At 39.1% G+C, this 19,456-nt stretch overlaps 1 protein-coding gene across 4 annotated transcripts in view; it reads right to left on the minus strand.

Moving 5' to 3' along the window:
• Window positions 1-19,456, minus strand: part of LOC104444879 (ABC transporter C family member 2) — a 116,181-nt gene that overhangs the window by 21,135 nt on the left and 75,590 nt on the right. The window contains exons 1-5 of one of the 4 annotated variants that reach the window (XM_039312474.1): window positions 7,805-8,279; window positions 6,373-6,826; window positions 2,145-2,323; window positions 1,762-1,801; window positions 992-1,148 (exon numbers count right to left, since the gene is read on the minus strand). In XM_039312474.1, the coding sequence (XP_039168408.1) occupies window positions 992-1,148; window positions 1,762-1,801; window positions 2,145-2,323; window positions 6,373-6,705 (709 nt within the window). In that variant the 5' untranslated portion in view covers window positions 6,706-6,826; window positions 7,805-8,279. Of the gene's footprint in view, window positions 1-991; window positions 1,149-1,761; window positions 1,802-2,144; window positions 2,324-6,372; window positions 6,827-7,343; window positions 8,280-19,456 lie in introns of those variants that run through there. The other 3 variants (XM_039312473.1, XM_018873917.2, XM_010058657.3) reach the window with 3 other exon arrangements.

Below are 19,456 nucleotides of genomic sequence, written 5' to 3' on the forward strand. Positions count from 1 at the left end.
GAGGTCCGGCGAGCTCGCGGCTCGCCCGCACCTCGGCGAGGCCAGAGCTCCGCCCCAAGCCGGCGAGGCCAGAGCTCCGCCCCAAGCCGGCGAGGCTCCGCCTCGCCCGATCTAGCGAGGCTCACCCGTCCACCGGAAGCCTCGCACCGCACGACGAGCGGCCTGGACGGCGGGCTCCCCGCGAGCCTCCCGGCGCCGCCGTGGTGCTCCCTCTTGAGCCGGATCCTCCCGAGCGGCTTCGAACCGCCGGGGAAGCGGAGCGCCGCGGCGCCGCCGCTGCGGCCGGAGCAGGCGGGCAGGAGCGGCTGGGGAGGGCGGAGAATGAGGGATGCTTCGCCCATCGTCGGCGTCGAAGGAGGAGGAGGAGATCAGAAACCCTAAGCTTTTGTGAGAGAGTGCAGAAATGAGAAGGAAAACGGAGCGCGAGGGCGAGCGCGAGAGGCCAGGAAAATGTTTTCCTCTTTTCAAAAGAGGAAAACATTTTCCTCAATGTCAAGAGAGAATTTTCCGTTGACCGGAAAATATTTTCCTTGACCATCTATTTTCCGTCCACCGAACACCGGAAATCTAGGAAAATATTTTCCTGGAAGTTATTTTCCGCGAAACGAACGGAGCCTTAATATTGAACCACACCTCTATCATCAACTTAAGCTTTTGGATAAATTAGTAGTGGTTTCAGTCTCTACACAAAAATTAAAACAATAAAACTCGTGTTTTAATCTCTCTAGGCCCCTGATTTGCCTTTCCAATTATAATCAATTATGCTTTATTCTTCAACCAATCCCAACCTAGAATGAAGGAGATCCTTAAAGCATTTAAAGCAGACACCAGGCCTTCATGTGAAGGCTAAAGCTCCTAAATATACGTACACACTTTACAACTTACAGATCCAGCTCCCTATCCTTTGAAGAGGAATTTACTTTTAGCAGCAAAATGCAACATGACATTCGCAAGCTTGACAAGATAGGCATGTTAGGGAATATATACATACTTGAAAATATATTGACATTCTTCTCCGGACATATCTGCTCTGACCCTGGAAGTTCTTCATATTCAGCTTCTTGGGCTGATTCAGTCCGCACAGGGGTATAGCCAGGATAAGGATCCAAAGTGGGCATATAAAACACCAGCATTATCCCAAACAAAAGCTACGCCAAAACAACAATACCACATGATAAGCCATAGTCGACATTTATCGAGCATTCAGATTTAGATAGGTACTACACTAGTATTTTCTTTCCATCATTTCACAGACATATACAGAAGATAGTAATTGGCCATGCCATCCTAATGACACAAAATTCAGCTATATGAACTTTGGGAACATCAGCAACTGATTTTAATAATAATATGATCAGTTCATACTTCCATCATTTTCCTGAGATTATGAAAAAGCGTGACCTTATAGAACATAAACAAGTCTCCTCCCTATTAGTTTAAGCTGAAAAACTAATAAGCATGCCCCTTATAAACCTGAACTACACTTTCACTTGTACAACACACGATGACAAAATTTTTCCTTCGCTAGCAACGAAGTTATCATTGGCTAACACTAAAGAACCAAAAACCTATAGATACATTTTTGGGCACCAACCATATAGTTTAAGCTATATCTAAGATCATACATTAACTATACGTAGATCTCTCCCCGTGCCTTATGGTGAAGAATTTTCTTTTCTTGTCAGAGAAAGAAAAAATATTTTCAGCATCAAACTTACAAGGTGAAAGTGACAGCAATTAGGAAGTCGCGGAAGAACATACCTGAACAGCAACTTCACTGATGTACAAATACAGTATTGAACTGCATAACAACAAAAAGCACATGATTCAGTGTACTGTAATAGATTAGGAGAGTGCTGTAATATTTTCACAGCATATTATGGAACTCCAGTTATAAATTTGCTAGCAAGGCTTCACAAGGTAACACGTACACATCCCAAGGTACATGTCAGCTAGAAATCTACTGAAACTAACAATTTCGGCCCGTTCATTGATGGACGCCAAATGGATGAGATGTATGGACTGTCATGTGGGAGGACATTTGATACTTTTAGGAGAAGAATGGACCGTGTAACTAAAACAAAAAACATGTACTGTACACTCAAAAGAAGTGGAGCAAGTAAACAGTAGTGCAAAGTTCGAACCTGTTATAGAAATCCTTCATAGAGAAAATAAGGTTGAACATTGCAGCATCCCCTATCAAGGCGTAAATGACTCCTAACCTCACAAACCAGCGCAATTCATAGATATAAACTTTAGTTTCCAAACCGTTCATGACCAGCATTGAGCACCAAGTAAGTGCTTGAATCATTAGGGAGACAATCTGGAGGAGAAGGATCAGCATTAAATGTTAAGCATAAAAAAATAAGTCTACCAAATGAAGTAAGCTATACACGTTTTGATAATAACTTGGTGTTTTTAATTATCTACAAAATTATATAAAGAACAGTTTCATTGACTACAAATAATAGCAGCTAGAAGCAGTAAGCTGCAAAATATATGTAGGTTCCAACAACTAACTTGGATAAATAAACTCAGAACTAGTTTGAAAGAATATACATGGGTATTGGCTAGTCAACAGTTCTCTGTCTCTTTTTCTTGACAAGCACCATTTCATCTTTCCTTAGAATACCATAAATTCATCATATAGACCTATTGTGATATCCTGATTTTCAGGTTCTATTTTCGATTGAATAAGTCGGGCTTTTCATCAACGCGTCTATAGTTCTTTTCCCTGAGCTGATCACTTACGGGATAACTAGCCTATCATATGAAGCCGTTAATTTTAATGCAATAGACTTCAGAATTCGACTAGGAATCGATGGCTCGACCGTGCTACTCTGCAAGGATCATTACGGCACAGTTAAAAATCGATTAGAGACAGAGATAGGTCGATTCGACAGAGCCATGTGATTAAGTGTGAGTGATTTCACCAAATTACAAAATTCTTATTGATCGGCACTAGACCATTTTTCTGTCGTTTTGGTAGCCTGTGTCCATATTTGAAATCTCGAGATTTTCACGACAACTAAGAGTCGCCAATGTGTCGAAAATGTACATTGTGGCTTGAAAATAATTGACCACGGTCAATTATACTAAAAATTCCTAAAAGTTACCTGGTATGTTAGGTCACGCTAAAATCGCGTCGGATTGAAATTAACCGTGAATTTGAATCCGATTAAGTTCTGTCATGTCACAATTCATTTTAGGAATGTCGACTCATCCTCTAAAGATCTTTCAGCAAACCGAGATTTTTTGCGAAAATTCAAAGTAGGGCCGTTTTGGACCGAAAAAATTAGACTACCGTTTTTTAACACACTGTTGGCCGTTAAGTTGGTTTAATTAATGAGAAAAATGTGAATTTAAGTGTGGGCACTTTGGTTGAATTTTTGGGCATCAATTTAGGTCCAATTGGAGAGGAATTGAACTCAAATTGGAGGGAAATGGTCCAAAATTTGTAGGACCAAGGGGCAGCCACTTTTGAACCACTTGGATGGCTTGCTAAGGAAGCTTGGAGGCCGCAAATTGGCTGAGGATGAAAGCCTTGGCTGGTGGGGCCTTAGCAATGTGCAAAATGGGATATTTGTGTGGAATTTGAAGGCTTGTGGCCCCCTCCATCTTCAGTTGGCTTCTTCTTCCCCCAGCCCCACTTTTATCCATTTTAGAGTGTTTTGAGAGCTCAAAGTTGCAGAGAAATTAGCTCTCCCACCCCCATTGCCCGTCGATAGCCGTCGGAGCTCCCTCGTCGCCGTCTGCCCGTCGTGCGCCCAGCCGCATGCCCGCGGGCCTGTAGCCGAGCCCCTGCCGTCCCGCCTCTTGCTCGCGACCAGCCGCCATCCCGAACTGCCCAGGCCACCGTCGCAGCTCACCTGGCCGCCGTCCATCGCCGTCCAAGCTGCCAAAGCCACCGCCTAGCCTTGCTGCAACCACCGTCGCCCGTTCCGTGCCGTTCTAGCCCAGCCAGCCGCCTCGACCAGCCTCCTTCGGCCTTAGGACAGAGGCCGAACCTCAGCTGTGGGCTATGAGCTTGTGGCCCATTTTTAGTCCCATCCAGTCCTTCGTTGGTATCGCCGCAGGCTTGATTATTGCTCGCTTCCACGTCACCATCGCCGTGAACTCATTGGATCGCTAAATTAGTAAGTTTACTTGCTAAACTCTGCTTATGGAGTTAATGATGCTTAGGGGTGATTAGTTTAGGCTAATTAGGGATTAGGTGATTAGTTAGATTAGATTAGTGATTTAATTGCTTAATTATGCATGTTAAGTGGCTAGCTTAGATTAATTAAGGGTTAGATAAATTGGACTATTTATCTAGATAGGTTCGGAAGTTTTCTAGGCCTGTTTATGTGGTTAGATTAGCATTTCCAGCCTAAATTGGTATTTATTGTATTTAATTTGCATTATTTAATTATTTTTGTAATTTATTTAATTATTTATTATTTTTGGGAAATTATACCGGGATAGCTGGTGACCGGAATTTCATGCTGATTGCAATGATGTGCTTAGTTTATGCAATTGGGTGTTAATTTGTGCAAATTGAGTGGTGATTGTGATTTTGGTTAATTATTTCAAAATTGAGAAATTTTGGTATTTTAATCAGAAAATACCGGGCGTCGGTTTTTAACGCCAAAAATGTTTTTAGGTATTATATTAAATAGTGTGATTTTTAAAAAGGGAGATATGACATTTTGGCTCAAACTAACCATGTACCCACACACGATTATTTTTATCGAGTGATTTTAATACGAAGAAAATAGACCAAGTTCATTATTTTAATTGAGGAATTTGTGTGCAAAGCATAATATCCTTGGCCGGGATTGATTGATCGTGTGATGGTTAAGTGAACCCATCCCCGATGTGCAAACGGTATATCAGCTTGTGCGAGAAATAATCCCTAGCTACGCCATAATACTGATGTGCGTCGGTAGTTTATGCTTGTGCGAGCAATAATCAAATTGAAATGTATGATTGATTGAATTGATCGATTGAATTGATTGAATGGATAGATTGATCGATCGATGGTATTGATTGGATTGATTGATTGAGTATATAGATTGTACTGACATGAAAGAGGGAACAGGCAAGGTAAGTCCTCTGTCTTGTGTGCATAGATTGCCTCTAGGCGTATTTCCTTCCTAATCGGAGTTTAGGGGGTAAACTTGCTGAGACATTGTCTCACTCCGTTGTGGGCTCAACTTTTCAGGTCCTTAGATGACAGGTCCTCCGGAATGTTTTGGTCAACCTAGGAGGGTTACCGAGTGGAGTTTTGACTTCCCTGTCCCCGGAGGCCACTGGGTCTATGAATTCGTGGTGACTACCGTCTGGGTCGATGATGGCCTACCTCATCGATTCAGAGCGTGGTTTCACCACGAGTTCAATGGATATAGGGAGGGTCCCCTCCAGGGTTTTGAGATCCCCGTTGTGGTAGTCAACGCCGCTCTAGGCGAGGATGCAGCTTACCCTCCTAATGGTTTTGTGGAGGACCCGAAGCCCTAGGAGCTTGCAGAGGTGGTGTCCGAAGGATCGACGAATGTGTCTGACTAGTTGGTCTTAGGATAGCTTCTTTTTTAGAGCTGATCTTTTGTAGACTTTTGTATATAAACCAAGATGTTTATAAAAGTGTTTTGGTTGTGAAATTGTTTCCTGCTTTTCTATCCCGTATTAGTTGCTGTCAAGGGTTATCGATGAATGGCGGCGACACGTCCCGGAACGTCGCAATTTTATCGGCCACCGAGGGATGGACACGCGCTCGAGGTTCGGGGCGTGACACCTATTACTACATGCATCTCCAATTAGAACCCATTACCAATTCATAAAAAGGAACTTAAAAGTAAAAAAGGCAACGTGTGATATAAAAATGATGATGATAATACTCAAGAATGTAGAACATGCCATAAGGCAAGGAACAGTGAAAAACATCGAGAGTAAGATACAGAGCTATGAAAAGTTGTTTATCCAGTAGAATAACCAATTTGAAATCACTATAGCCAACTCCAGAAGACAAGACAGAGGGCATACAAGGATATGAGGTGCATCTCAGAAGTGTAATCCTACTCCTAATTTTATCAAATTCTAACTCCTACAACTTTCTCCCATGCTATCGTAAGAACAGTAGCAGAAGTTATTAAATGCCCATCGATACACTTCTTGTCAAAATGCCATGCATTTATCACATATTCGAACCAAGGCAAATGACCATCCGTCAACTCATTAAATAACCACGCACCATAGCATGCCAAAGCAGTGGCAGCATCAGAAAGTGAATATAACAGATCACAAGAAGCCCATCAGAGGGAAAAGGGAAAATAGAAGGGGGGAAAAAAGAAATAAAGAAAAAAAAAAAAAAAACAAAAGCAGACGGAAAAAACGCACCTCAAATGGGGCTAGGCCTTTCTGTCCATCTAAGTTGAAGACTGAAATTCCCATAATCAATCTGAATAGTGGCTCCGCAGTACTGTAGATAGCCAACACCCCCAAAAGATAATTGTACAACTTCGACCTCAAGCAGAACCTCTTCACTTCGACATCCTTCTTCGTCCGCCATACTCGATATAAGCAAAGGCCGAGAAGGACCACATAAGAAACAGTCACCACCAGAGAGTCGACTGCACATGGAGTGTACACACCAAAGGCATTTTGGACAACCCTCCCCCACACCCCAGAAGCCACTGGCTGACAGTACCAAACAATCGGCTTGAAAGCCATCGTTGCTCCCTCTATCGCTATTCTTCACCTCAAGAGCATAATCTTCACTTTCCGATCCTGATAAAAATTGCTTCGAGTGCAAGGAATGAGTCTACCACTGTTGTCCAATGCGAGCCTACTCCTGCAAAAGCATCAAATATCTAACCACACAGATAAAAGGTATTAAATGATATGGAAGAAGGAGAATGAAGCACTGAAGCACTGTGCACAGATGGAAAGGACTTGGCGCTTTTCACTAGGATGAGACCCTTTTACCGGAAATCCACCCAAGAAATTAACCCATCTTCACAAACATATGTTCAAGCAGCTTCACTCCGCTATATCATCAACAGTAACAATGGCTAAAACAATCAAGCCATTAAAGACATTCCAAAACATTCATGAGACAAAATTTCACTCCCCATGAGAAATCATTCATTTCAGACAAGTAAAATGCAATCAGAAAGAGGAATTATGGAAAGTATATTATGAAAAGAATAAGTAGAGCGAAAAAGTTCACTGACTGAACCAGAATCCTCAGAGAAATTCAATGATGATGATTTATAGAATGATTATAACAAAATTAAAGAACTAAATCGATTAAGCTTTAAAAATATAAAAGCTTTTGATTTTCACTAGAAGCAACAGCAGCAAATTACCCTCGAAACCTGGGAGGAAAACGTAAAACCACTCAAAAAGGCAGCCCGATCTTGGCTGTCTCTCCCTGTCTCTCTCTTTTTATCTGCAACCCAAAAGTTGAAAAGGCTAAAAAAAGAACGTGCGCAATCTCTAATGACCAGATAGAGGCAAGGGAACAATTGCCACGAACAAAAACATGAAACTAGCAGTACGACGAAAACACAGGAGAAACAATTTTTACAGGAAGCTAACAGATTTCAAGTGGAAATTTGAAGAGAATGGCCAACAACCCATTTTCGCAAATGAAAAAAAAAAAGAAAAAGAAAATATAATATACTTTCACTTGACTGACGGATTTAAACTTCATAATTCCTCGGAGAAGCTGCGATCATAAGAAACGGGAATAGCTAAATTAATCCAGCTTTAACTCATAAAAGCGTATGATTTTCACTTATTCATTGAAGCTAAAGCAGCGACTTACACTGGCAAAATGGGAGCAAAAAGTAGAACCACTCAAAAAGCAACCCAATCTTTGCTTTCTCTCTCTTTTTCACACACACAAATGTCAGAAAACGCTGAAAAGAACATGGAACAATTGCCCAAGACGAGGAAAAACACCAAAACTAGCAGTCTCGATGAAAACCGAGAAGCCACAATCTTCACAGAAAGCCAACAGGTCGCTTCAACAGCCCATTTCGCAGAACAAGATCTCATCATGAGAAAACCCACCACCCCATCCCGGAGGTAACCCAAGAAAAGAAGAGAAAGTCCACGCCTTCACGCGTTGACTCGACCAGAAACGCAATAACACGGGGGAAAAACGCGAAAAGAGCGGAGCTCACGAGATTGGCGTTGTTCCCGCGAGCTCAATCAACGCGGAACGAGAGCTCCCCAGAAGACCCAGAAGGGAAAAAAACGACGACTTCGACGAGGGAGAGACGGAACAAATGAATTCTAACCAAGAATGAATGAGATAACCCAAATGAAGATGATGATGATGATGATGATAAGAGAGGTCGGTTTCGGTCCCCTCTTCTTTGACTTAGCAAAATGAATCCAAAAATTAGAAAGAAGCCAAAAAGAATCGAAAGGTGAGGGAGAACGACCCTCTGTTCCGTTCCAAATCAAAATCCAATTCAGTCTCTCGAACTCTCATCCCTTTCAAAATAAATGGCTCCAACCCACCTTTGATGCTGTGCTTCTCACTCCAGTTTGATGTTGAGGTTGTCTTACATCAGTTGTGGAAAAGGCTGGTGATCGGTTATTAAATGTGAGGGAAAATCTCAACATTTAAATTAGTTTTTGGGCTAAGAGAGACCCCATACCACCCAACACTATTATCAAAACCGAGGTTGCAAAAAAGTCTCAATCCAATAGTCATACAAGAGAGTTACGGGTTGTTCTTACTCCAACTTAAGTTCAATGTGTGAGAGGGAGATTGTTGAGATTATCCTACATTGATTGTAGAAGAGGCTAGTGGTTAGTTTATAAGTATGAAAGAAAACCTCATCATTGGAGCTAGCTTTTGGAGTAAGAAAGGTCGAGACCACCCAACAATTGATTCAAGTTTTGTAGTCCTAAAGCCCATCTCTCCTAATTAAATGGTTATCGCTGTCCTAGAAGAAAAACGAACAATGCTCTGATTCTATTTGTTGTTGTCCTAGAAGAAAAACAAACAACACAACGGTTCAACTTAAATTGCCACAAGCAGTAGTGCAGTGAGTACAGCAAGGGTATGACACTCGCCGACGAATTTGGAACAGTGTGTGCACACCTCAGCCTCTTTTTTTCCCTCGTATTTTTAGTCTTTACCCAAATGTTGTTTTGAACAAAAAATGCCAAAATTGCGAGTATTGGATGGTGTCATTTATTTTGCTAAGTAAATATTAGGTAGTGTTTGGCTTCGCTTGTTCGAAAATGAATGATTTATAAAATATTCTTAATAGTGATTGTTTTTGTTGATTACAAAAATGAACAAATGAAAAATATCATGATTCACGAAAATGTTCAAACATAAATTGTCGTCAATACTAAAAAATTTTCCATTAACTAATTATTTTAAGCATACAAGCAATTATTCTTAGGAAAAATATCTTCCAAATCATTCTTTTTCCATTAAACCAACGGCATTTTAAGGTATTCACTTAGATGCATATATATATTTTGTTGAAGTTCCATATTTCTATATTTTAAGTGTCTAAAGAATGACTTAATATCGACAAACATGATTTATTTTTCATGTCGAGGACAAATGTCTAGAGATAAACTTTGGACACCCCAAGTACTCCATCAAATTCTTAATCAGGCAGGGAGCAAACCTAAATCTATGCGAGTAATTCAGGTATAAAATCACATTTAATTAATAGTCTCATAAATGAATATGCATTATCACTCTAATCAGCAAATCCATTTCCATTTCGGGCTAATTACCAAAAGCATTTTCACTTTTCAATTGTTGACACTTAAATTTTGGCAACCCCTTTAGTCATTTATTGTATTAAAAAATATGGGGTAATTTTATCCCTGAAGAAAAAATATTAATTGCATAGCATATAGATTTAGATGCATTTATTTTAATTTGCATATTTTGCATTTATTTATTGGATCGGTAATGGGTGGGTTCGAATTAGTGGTTCTGAGCTTTAATTTGGCAGATCGGATTAAACCCACGAAGCAAGTAAATTGGCCCGAGCCCGTTTACTTTTAATGACAAAAATTACCTAAATGAGATTTGAAATGATATTACGGTGGATTTTTGGAATTTAAGAAAATCGGGTTGCAATCTTATCTTTAGGCGATAAAATCAGGAGATGTAGAAAATAAAAAGTGATATTGCGTGTGGAAAAGAAATCTTTGCAGATGTTGATTTGAAAAGGAAATTAAATTCCTTATCTTTGAGAGTGCTAGTATGAACACCTAGAGGGGGGTGAATAGGTGTTTAAAATAAATCTTGGCAAATATATGCGGAATAAAATAAACTTCAAACAAAGGAGTTAAGGAAGAGAATAAGAACACAAGGTTTACAGTGGTTCGGCTTAATCCAAGCCTACGTCCACTCTCCCACGCTAACAGCCTTCTTGGCTGGATTCCACTATGCAATCAACAAGAGATTACAACTTCGAGTGCAAACACTTAGTAGTAGATCACACTATCTCACTAAGTCACACTTTCGGTATTTCTCTCACGATCACAAACGTTTAAGCTCACAAGAGACAAGTGTATGATCGAAGGTCGCTCAGACTTTGGAATTATAAATTCTACGCTTCGTCTCTTACTTGCTCATCGGTCCTTCATCTCCTTAAATACTCCTCCACTTCCAAACTACTCGTTGGACAGTATCTTGAGGATCGTCTTCCAATATACCCAAACAGCTCTGTATCTAGAAGATTTGGTAGCCGTTGAGTGACAAAGGTAAAATCCCAAAATGATTCCGATCGCCCATACAAACGAAATCTTGGTTTCCATAAGTAAAGCTTCTTCGTATAGAAAGTTCTTATCTTCAAGATCCAATCGTCAATCAAATCAATCTTGATGTGGAATCCAAACCCGATCACTAGCCGTTATATGATTGGGCTTGAATTATGTTATGTTGAATCTGGATGTAAAGTCTGATAGCAATAGACTTTACAATCTGAGTCTGAGTGCAATAGACTTTACAATCTGAGTTTGAACATATTCTGCTTTTGAACAGATTTAGCTTTAAGGTCTATACCCAGTTCAGCTTCAGCATAGAGTCTGTCTTCTGGTTCATCATTCATGTTCAGTCTGGAATTTGTCAAAGTGAGCAGACTTCTAATGTAGAACAGGACTTTGACACTAAAGTCTGCGTCTTCGACTTTGACACGAAGTTTGGAAATCTTCAGAATATACTTTGGGCATATGTTACGTTCAGTCTTACCGGTCGTCTTCACACTTTGACAATATCCTTTACATGTTCTATCATCTGCATGGTCTATTACGTAACCATTAAACATGTTAGTAGCCTTTGATTTATTTTGTCATCTTCAAAACATCATAGGGGATTTCCCTAACAATCTTTAGCCTATAAAAAGGTTACTCGTGTAGGGTTTTGAGGGGGCCACCAGCAATTGATACACACGGCCACAATGAGGCATCTCTTCGGGGTATATACGGCCACAACACATTGAGAGACGATAGCCAAGAGGAGAATAAGAAAAGGAGAGAGCGGCCATAATTCAGAGCTTCACTTGGAGAGAGAGTGTGTTCAGAGCAGAGCAAAGGAGAGTGCTGCCGCAGCTCTTACGGGGAGAGAGAGCAATAGAGAGAAGGTTCACACCAATTCTTCCTTGACACCTCATCCGTTGTTGCATCCTCTGCAAGCTGTGACACACAGTCCGCTCAATCCCCGTGACACCTCAACATCCCAGAGAACTCCGGAGCCCTTCTCGACACCAATTCCGCAGATCGAGCGAAGAAGCCCGCAAGCTCCTCAGCAAAAAACCACGTAGCAAATCGCATTGAAGTCAACAACTAGAGACGTCCAGCTCGTCCACCAATCGCCCCACCCGCGTTACGAGTCCTCCTTGGCCGTGAGCAGCCAACGCCTGTTTTGTATTCTTGGTTGAATTTTCGCATGTTTTTCTGATGAACACAGCAACCCAAGCAAACCGTCACAGTAGTCCTCGCTTGTTGTTGTGCTCGATACCACGAACCAGCACATCCTAGGGACGCTTGAACCATTACTACCTAATTCAGACTTTGGCCGCTTCGTTTGTACTCATTCTTGGCAGGTTTCGCCGAGGTCCAACAAGGCTACCATCTCCCGTTTAGCATGAATACCACGTCATGTTTTTGCGGCCATCGTTTGCAAGCGTGAAGTCCACCAACGAAGGGAAAGTGGGGGGCACATAAAGAGCAAATAAAAAAAATAAAAAGATCATTTTCTTTTTCTTTGCAGACCATTCACGTTGACCAGTGAAGTTCAAGCAAACCAATTCCCACGAAGCCCACATCTCTCGTTTTTGTGACACGAGTCTAGCAAGCGTGCAAATAACGGCCGCCATTCATATCTTGCAGTCGGCGACACCCCAGCTACTGTCCAGAACCGTTCCTCAGTCGAAGCAATCACCGTTCGCAAGCCATCCATTGACAAATTCGGATTTGGAAGTATATTCGGCAATTAGGTAAAAAATCTCATCTTAATTTGATTTAAACATCATATTGCCTAGATTGATGAGATTGATATCTAATTTAAACTTTTTGAGTAAGAGGTATAATATTCATTAGGATATATTTCCTAATTCGCAACCACACACCAATTTTTTATTCCATCTATAAGGCTTTAGATGGAATAATTAATCACGTGGGAATAAAATTGATATCTTGATCTTTAAGACTTAAGATCAATTTATCGATTTTATTAGCAAAATAATCAAGCTGATTTGGATATTGTTCCCTGATTCGAACAATGTATGATATCTTTGATGATTTTAAATGATTTGGTGTTTATCTTTTAATTGTTTTATTTATCCTGAAAATACAAAAAAGATTGCATTTGCATATCATGTAGATTGCAATAAATTTCCTAGATAGAATTGCATGATAGAATAGGTAGATTCTTTTCTGATTAAATTAGAACGCATGTTTAGATGGTATCTAGGTTAGATAATATCTTTGAATTAAATTGCATGTCAAGATAAATTTCTAAGTTAAGATAGGATTCAGATTAGTCTATTTCCTAACTTAAAATAGACAATATCTCACTTTAGTTATATTTTTATTATTAGTAATTTTTAATTACGAATTTTCATGAAAAAAATACAAAAAAAAAAAATCATGTGTATGTAGGATTAGGTTCATGAAATGCCTGTCATTTAGTGATTGTTGCTAGGTTCAGTTGGTTAGAAATTGCATGACATTAGAATTAGGCCATTTAGTTATATTGCATCGCATATTGCATGATTTTCATTGAATAAGTGAAAAAAAAAGAAAAAGAAATTGCGTGTTAATTAAAAATTATATCTAGGGTTGTTGATGTGGATTCTAATTTAACATTGCAGATGCTTTCGTTGCTTTGAAGTAAGTTTTTTTTTTTTTGCAATTTATTCATTGCTTTCCTTGGATGTTAAATTGATGGTTTGCGCACCCGCATGATCACCTCACATGTTAGGAAAATAAATTTAAAATCAATCCAAACTGTCTGCAAAAATATTTTTGAAAATAAAAAGAAAAATGTACCGAAAGGGCGTTAGAGAAATCTAGCGTAATCAAGTCCCTGTACCTAGAGTCTCTGGTTCGTAGGAGTAAAATAATCCTCCCATTATTTTACTTAGGTGTCTAATCGACCTACCGTAAACTAATTAGTGGCGACTCTTAGATAAAATCCATTTGCATGTTAAGAAACTTGAACTTAAGTCGCGAATTTGTATGAGCTTGGAAGAGCCCAAGTTAAGTCCAGGCTTAACAATCCATTAGCCAAACCCTAGGTGGTTCACACCCCGAAAATTTGGTCGCGACATCAGTCTTGCCTCTTTTGGGAAGATCATTTATTTACGATTTTGTCCCTACCTAACCTCCAGGCGAAATGGGTTTCCTCTTTTTTGGAAAAATCTGTTTGATCAATTTTGACTTTTTTAACTTACGAGTGTACTCTGGCAAAAAAGAGAGCCCTTTTGCGTGCACGCATCTTTGTAAGACCACAGAGAAAGCAATGTTAAAGACTAGTTCTATAACTCTGTGCTTACAGCAAGTTTTGTGAATGCTTTTCTTTATGAGTTTTTTTTAAAGCAAAATAGGGTTGAGGATATGGGAAATACTCACTGAAAATCAGCTTTTTAAAATGAGAAAAACATAAAAAGAAAAAGAAACAAAAAATGACAAGTGTGTATTCACTAATGCAGAAAGGAGAAGTGTGAGACCCACGTGCTCCGGGGTCATCCATGCTAAGGTCGCACGACCCTAGAAACATTGGGGTCAGGTGACCTTAGGTAAGTTGTGGCTCACCTAGGGTAGTTAGTGACCAGATGAGATTTCACCCGGGGCCACTCAATCTCGATGAGTGAATCGACTAGGATTGCACCACCTCCACAGGGTGACACGAAGGTCACATAGTCCCTAGCGAAAGCTAGTAGACCAACGGCGAGATCTGCCATCACCACCCAAGTGAGATCCACCACTACCAGTCCACCATTCGTTTGCCTCCTTTTTGTCTCAACTGGATCTCATGACCCCGACGAAGGTCTTGGCCAAGTCGCATGACGCTAGTAAGATTTGTTTCGCCTAGGTTGATTTATCCCAAATGATGGCTCGCCTACGGTCACACAGCCTTAAAGAGACCTCGTTGGAAAATGGTAGTGGCCGGGACTATTGAGGGAAGGACCATAGATTTTCCATACCTTTATAAGGTAGAGATTTAAGAAGGGGCCTATAACTTAAGCCTATTGATAATTTAGTTAGATGCACCTTTACTCAAAACTTGAAACTATTGAATTATGGGTCCACTAGTATCATTCACTGTTTCTCTTTGGTGTAGGCCTTCGACATGAGACTTCTTTCATTCACACAATTCACATGTGCATTCAACATTATCTTCTTCACATTTAAGTCTTTGTATCTTATACGAAAGCTAAAGCAGATGGAGCATCATTAGTCATATGTCCTTCACATTTTGGTCATTTTGTTTAGACTATACAAATGCGGACGTGATCATGTTAACACGAAAATCGAGAATAGAAAAGCAAGCATAACCATACAAGAATAACAGGAGAGATAAAAATCAGTACCCATGTTCGAATCCCCTATTTATACTTTGATATCACGTTAGACTAATCGTTTTACTCAAAAACTTAAAACTACTGAAAAACCAAGTCAGCATTATATGTATGACCATTTATATGTCAATTGAATGAGTTTAATTACTTTTCAATAATTGATTGTCAGTGTTTTATTTTTATTTTTTTTACCCACTAATTCGAGACATTATTTAAAATCACCGGTCAACGCTATTTGAAACGAGGAAGGTCACATAGAAGATGCGATCGTTCGAGTCCCCGATCAACAATTTGCTACTGTGCCGTTCAACAACAGCTGACTCAAAGTCAAAATTTTCATTTATTTTATTTTCGGTTTAATAATTCTTTGGGCGATAACGTGGGCGTCTTTTTTTTTTTTTTATGGGAAAAAATATTAGAGAAAAATTCTTTGAAAAATAAGGAAAGGAAAAGCTCAGATTTGCTTGAAGAGCAAGATTGGGGGTGGGTGGGAAATCGTCATCGCTGATGTATATGCAATTGCAATGAAATGAAATGAATATAGGCTCTCGGCATACGTATATGTACTTATATATATAAACCACTATATATAAAAGACTTTTCCATTGGGATATGTCCTGCGTCTCACATAGAAGTCAGCAATTTTTACAGAGAGATGCTAGCAGCGCCTTCGGGAGCGAAAATATTTATATGGACCTAGGTTCATGAATAATGTACAGTCGCCATTGATCTTTGATGGGAGCCATGTAAAATTCACATAACTAGCGGTTGCGATTTACTTTTATTCATGTGGACTGGGCCTCCTTTGTAACCATACTACTTGTATCCTCGATCTGATTAGGGAGAAATTCTTGATTTGACTGGAGGGAGAAAGCAAGGAAAACAGACCAAAGCTCGGTCTAAAAACTGGGACTTGTCGTACGGCTCTTATATGTTGTTCAACTCTTGCAAATAATTAATCACTCAAACATGATATATTCTTATTTAACAAAAATCGTCTTCTGAATCTATATTTTCATTGAGAGACATTCAAATAAGACACGACACAAACGCAAGTAACTTAAATCGACGCAACTTTACATATTTTGACGTGTTTTGGTTAACTGAATGAAATTTGTAAAATTCTAATGGCGACATGAACCAATACAATTACCGACATACATATAACAACACGACACGTATTACAAATCTTCTCCTCCTTTTCGCCACTTTCATTTAGCAAAGTGTATGATGTTACTCCCATTTTTAGTTTTATATTTATAAAGACGAAGAAAGATATTAAGATTTCTCCCCTATTTATTATTGTGACAAAAAATTAAATTATCACTATATTTTTTCCTTTCTTTTACTTCTCTTTTCGAGTGTAGGATGACCCAAATGGGTTGCCACTTTGTCAAAATGAAACGTCATGGCGTTAGTTGTGAACGAGTCAAGCATAAAGTCGTCTTAAAAAAGTTATGTGGCAGTTCAACATCATTCCATCTATTATTTTCATCATCAAGAAGTTGTCTCCCATAGACTTTGTTGGAGAAAACTTCCTTATTTGTTTTGAAGCTGACAAAACGTTTCTATCAGTCTAGTCTAAAGACTTGCAGACTCTTTCGTCAAAGTCTGAAGACCGCCAGACCGCCAGACTCAAGATTTAAAGTCTGCCCTCATTGACAGTTTCTAGACCGACGAAGAAGACTTATTCAGAATCGAGTATTTCTTTAAGGATTTGATTCGAGCAGCTAAAGAAGTTCTCACGGCTGGAGATGGCATCTCAAGATCTATTATTTATTTTGAAATTAATTCAAGTAATTTCGATCCGTTCATTGGCGAAGTATACTTTGAAGGTTCTACTTATGGAAACCTAAATCCTGATTGTATGGGCAAGCAGGATTGGTGGACTATCATCACATTCCTTAAGTAACTCGAGATCTTCCTAATTGATTCTGTCCAACGGGTAGATTGGAAGAACTCCTTTAGAATGTGTCAACGGTTATGAAGGCATGGAGGAGTATATAAGGAAGACGCTCTAGTTATTCGAGTGTGTGCGCAATAGTAAAATTCCAAAATCTAAAGTTCCTTGTTCTTTGCCGATTCAATTGTTGAGTGTAAATTTGTACTCAAAAGAGAGTTTTGATGCTTGTGAGACCTTGAGGAAGTGTAGCAGAGTCTCTACACTGTGGAATCAAAGACGTGTTATTGTAGCGACTCTTTTGATTCATAGTGAAATCCAGCTGATGGGCTGTCAGTGCGGGAGAGTGAACGTAGGCTTGGATTAAGCCGAACCACTATAAACCTTGTGTTCTTATTCTCTTCTCTGAACTCTTTTACTTTGTTCATAACTCTATTTAATTGTTAGAGTTTGATTTTCTCTGCAAAGTCCATTGTCGACCAGACTCAGGTTAAAAGTAAAAGTTTTACCCTATATTTTGCAAAATCTGTTTTCGCACCTATTCACCCCCTCTAGGTGCTCGTACTAGCTTTTTCAATTGGTATCAGAGCCTGTGTACTCATTCAAACTGAAGTGTTTTTACTTCAGAGTTAAAGATCCATGGCTCATATGTTGGCTCCAGGTTTGGTTGAAGGGCAAAGTAACACCAGACCGCCTTATTTTGATGGGAATGAATACAATATATGGAAAAACAAGATGAATGCATTCTTAAGATTAAAAGATCCTCTGGAATGGGATGCGGTAGACAAAGGAATCATTCATAAAGCTGCAACAATCCCAGAAAGGGGAAAGAAAGTTGTAGAGGCTAGCGAGATGACTCAAGAAGAGATAACCAAGAGACAAGCTCTTGATGCAAAAGCAATTTACTCCTTATATTGTGCATTATCTCCTAGTAAATATAACAGAATATCTTCTTGTGAAACAGCTAAAGAAGTCTGGGATAGGCTGCAAATCACCTATGAAGGAACCAATTGAGTGAAAGAAACCAGAATCAATATTATGCTCGGTCAATATGAAGCCTTCAAGATGATCTATCATTGACATGTTTAGTCGTTTTACAGAAATCGTGAATAGTCTTGAGTACAAGGTCAACCAATCTCAGGACCCATGAAGGTTAACAAACTGCTATGTAGACTTTCCAAAGATTGGAATCACATAAAGACCTCAATAAGAGAAACCCAAATGATCATGCCACTCTCTGTTGACGAATTGGTTGGCACTCTTCAGTCTTATGAAGTGGAGCAAATCAATGAAGATGCAAATTCCAAAGGTAAAAAATCTATTGCTTTAAAATCTAATGATAATTTTGATGTTACAGATTCTGAAGACGATATGGACGATGAAGAGCTTACTCACATGATAAGAAGGTTCAGAAAATTGAACAAAAAGGGAAGAAGATTCAGTTGGAAGAAACAAAGTTCTCAAAAGTTTCAAAATAAATCAGCTGAGGACGATGAATCCAATAAAGATGTGATTTGTTTTGAATGCAAGAAAAAGGGACACATCAGACCCAACTGTCCATTGCTGAAGAAAAAGAAAGGAAAAGCTAAGAAATACAAAAATGCATTCAAAGTAGAAACTTGGAGTGATACCGAATGCGAAGAGAGTGATGATGATTATGCCAATATTTGTTTCATAGCAAAATCAGAATCAGACTCAGACTCTGAGATAGAAACATACTCAGACTCAGACAATGAATTCGAGGTAAGTAATTTAAAAATTCCTACTAAAGTCTCTAAATATATTGATGAACTGTGTCTTAGTCTCAAAACCTCTCTCAAGAGGATTTCCGAACTAAAAAGGGAAAATTCTACACTGAAGCAACATGAGATTGTTTGGAAAGAAAAGTTCGAAAATTTAGATAAAAGTTTTATTACTTTGAAAGAAAATGCAGACTCTCTTTCAAAAGAATGATATTTCAAGTATTTTAAAAAGGTTTTCTATAGGATTTGAGAAATTAGAAAAGATTTTTTCAGCACAAAGACGTTACTTTAACAAATCAGGTTTGGGAATGACTTCTGAAACCATTCCTCTAATTGATTTTCCAAAAGTAAAGGAAAGAATCAAACAAAGACCTACAAAAGCCTTCTATAGAAATCATTTTCAAAAAGTCTTTATAAAACCTGTTGGCCGTAGTGCTCTTAAATGTTCTAAGTGCAACAACTCATAACACTTTGAGAAAGAATGTCATATGGTTTGGAGACCTATTAAGAAAGATTGGGCAAAAACTGTATATTGCATTAACTCCATTAGACCCAAGAAAGTGTGGGTACCAAATAAAGCTTGAGTTTTTTTTTTTTTTTTAAATGCATGTTACTATCAAGAAAAAAGTCAAATGGTACTTGGATAGTGGATGCTCAAGACATATGACAGGAGATTCAAGTGGTTCATAAAGCTTATGCAAGTTAATGGTGGAAAAGTTTCTTTTGGTGGAAACAGCAAAGGAAGAATTGTCGGATGCGGA

This window comes from Eucalyptus grandis, chromosome 5 (assembly GCF_016545825.1).
Source record: "Eucalyptus grandis isolate ANBG69807.140 chromosome 5, ASM1654582v1, whole genome shotgun sequence".
Classification (NCBI taxonomy): domain Eukaryota; kingdom Viridiplantae; phylum Streptophyta; class Magnoliopsida; order Myrtales; family Myrtaceae; genus Eucalyptus; species Eucalyptus grandis.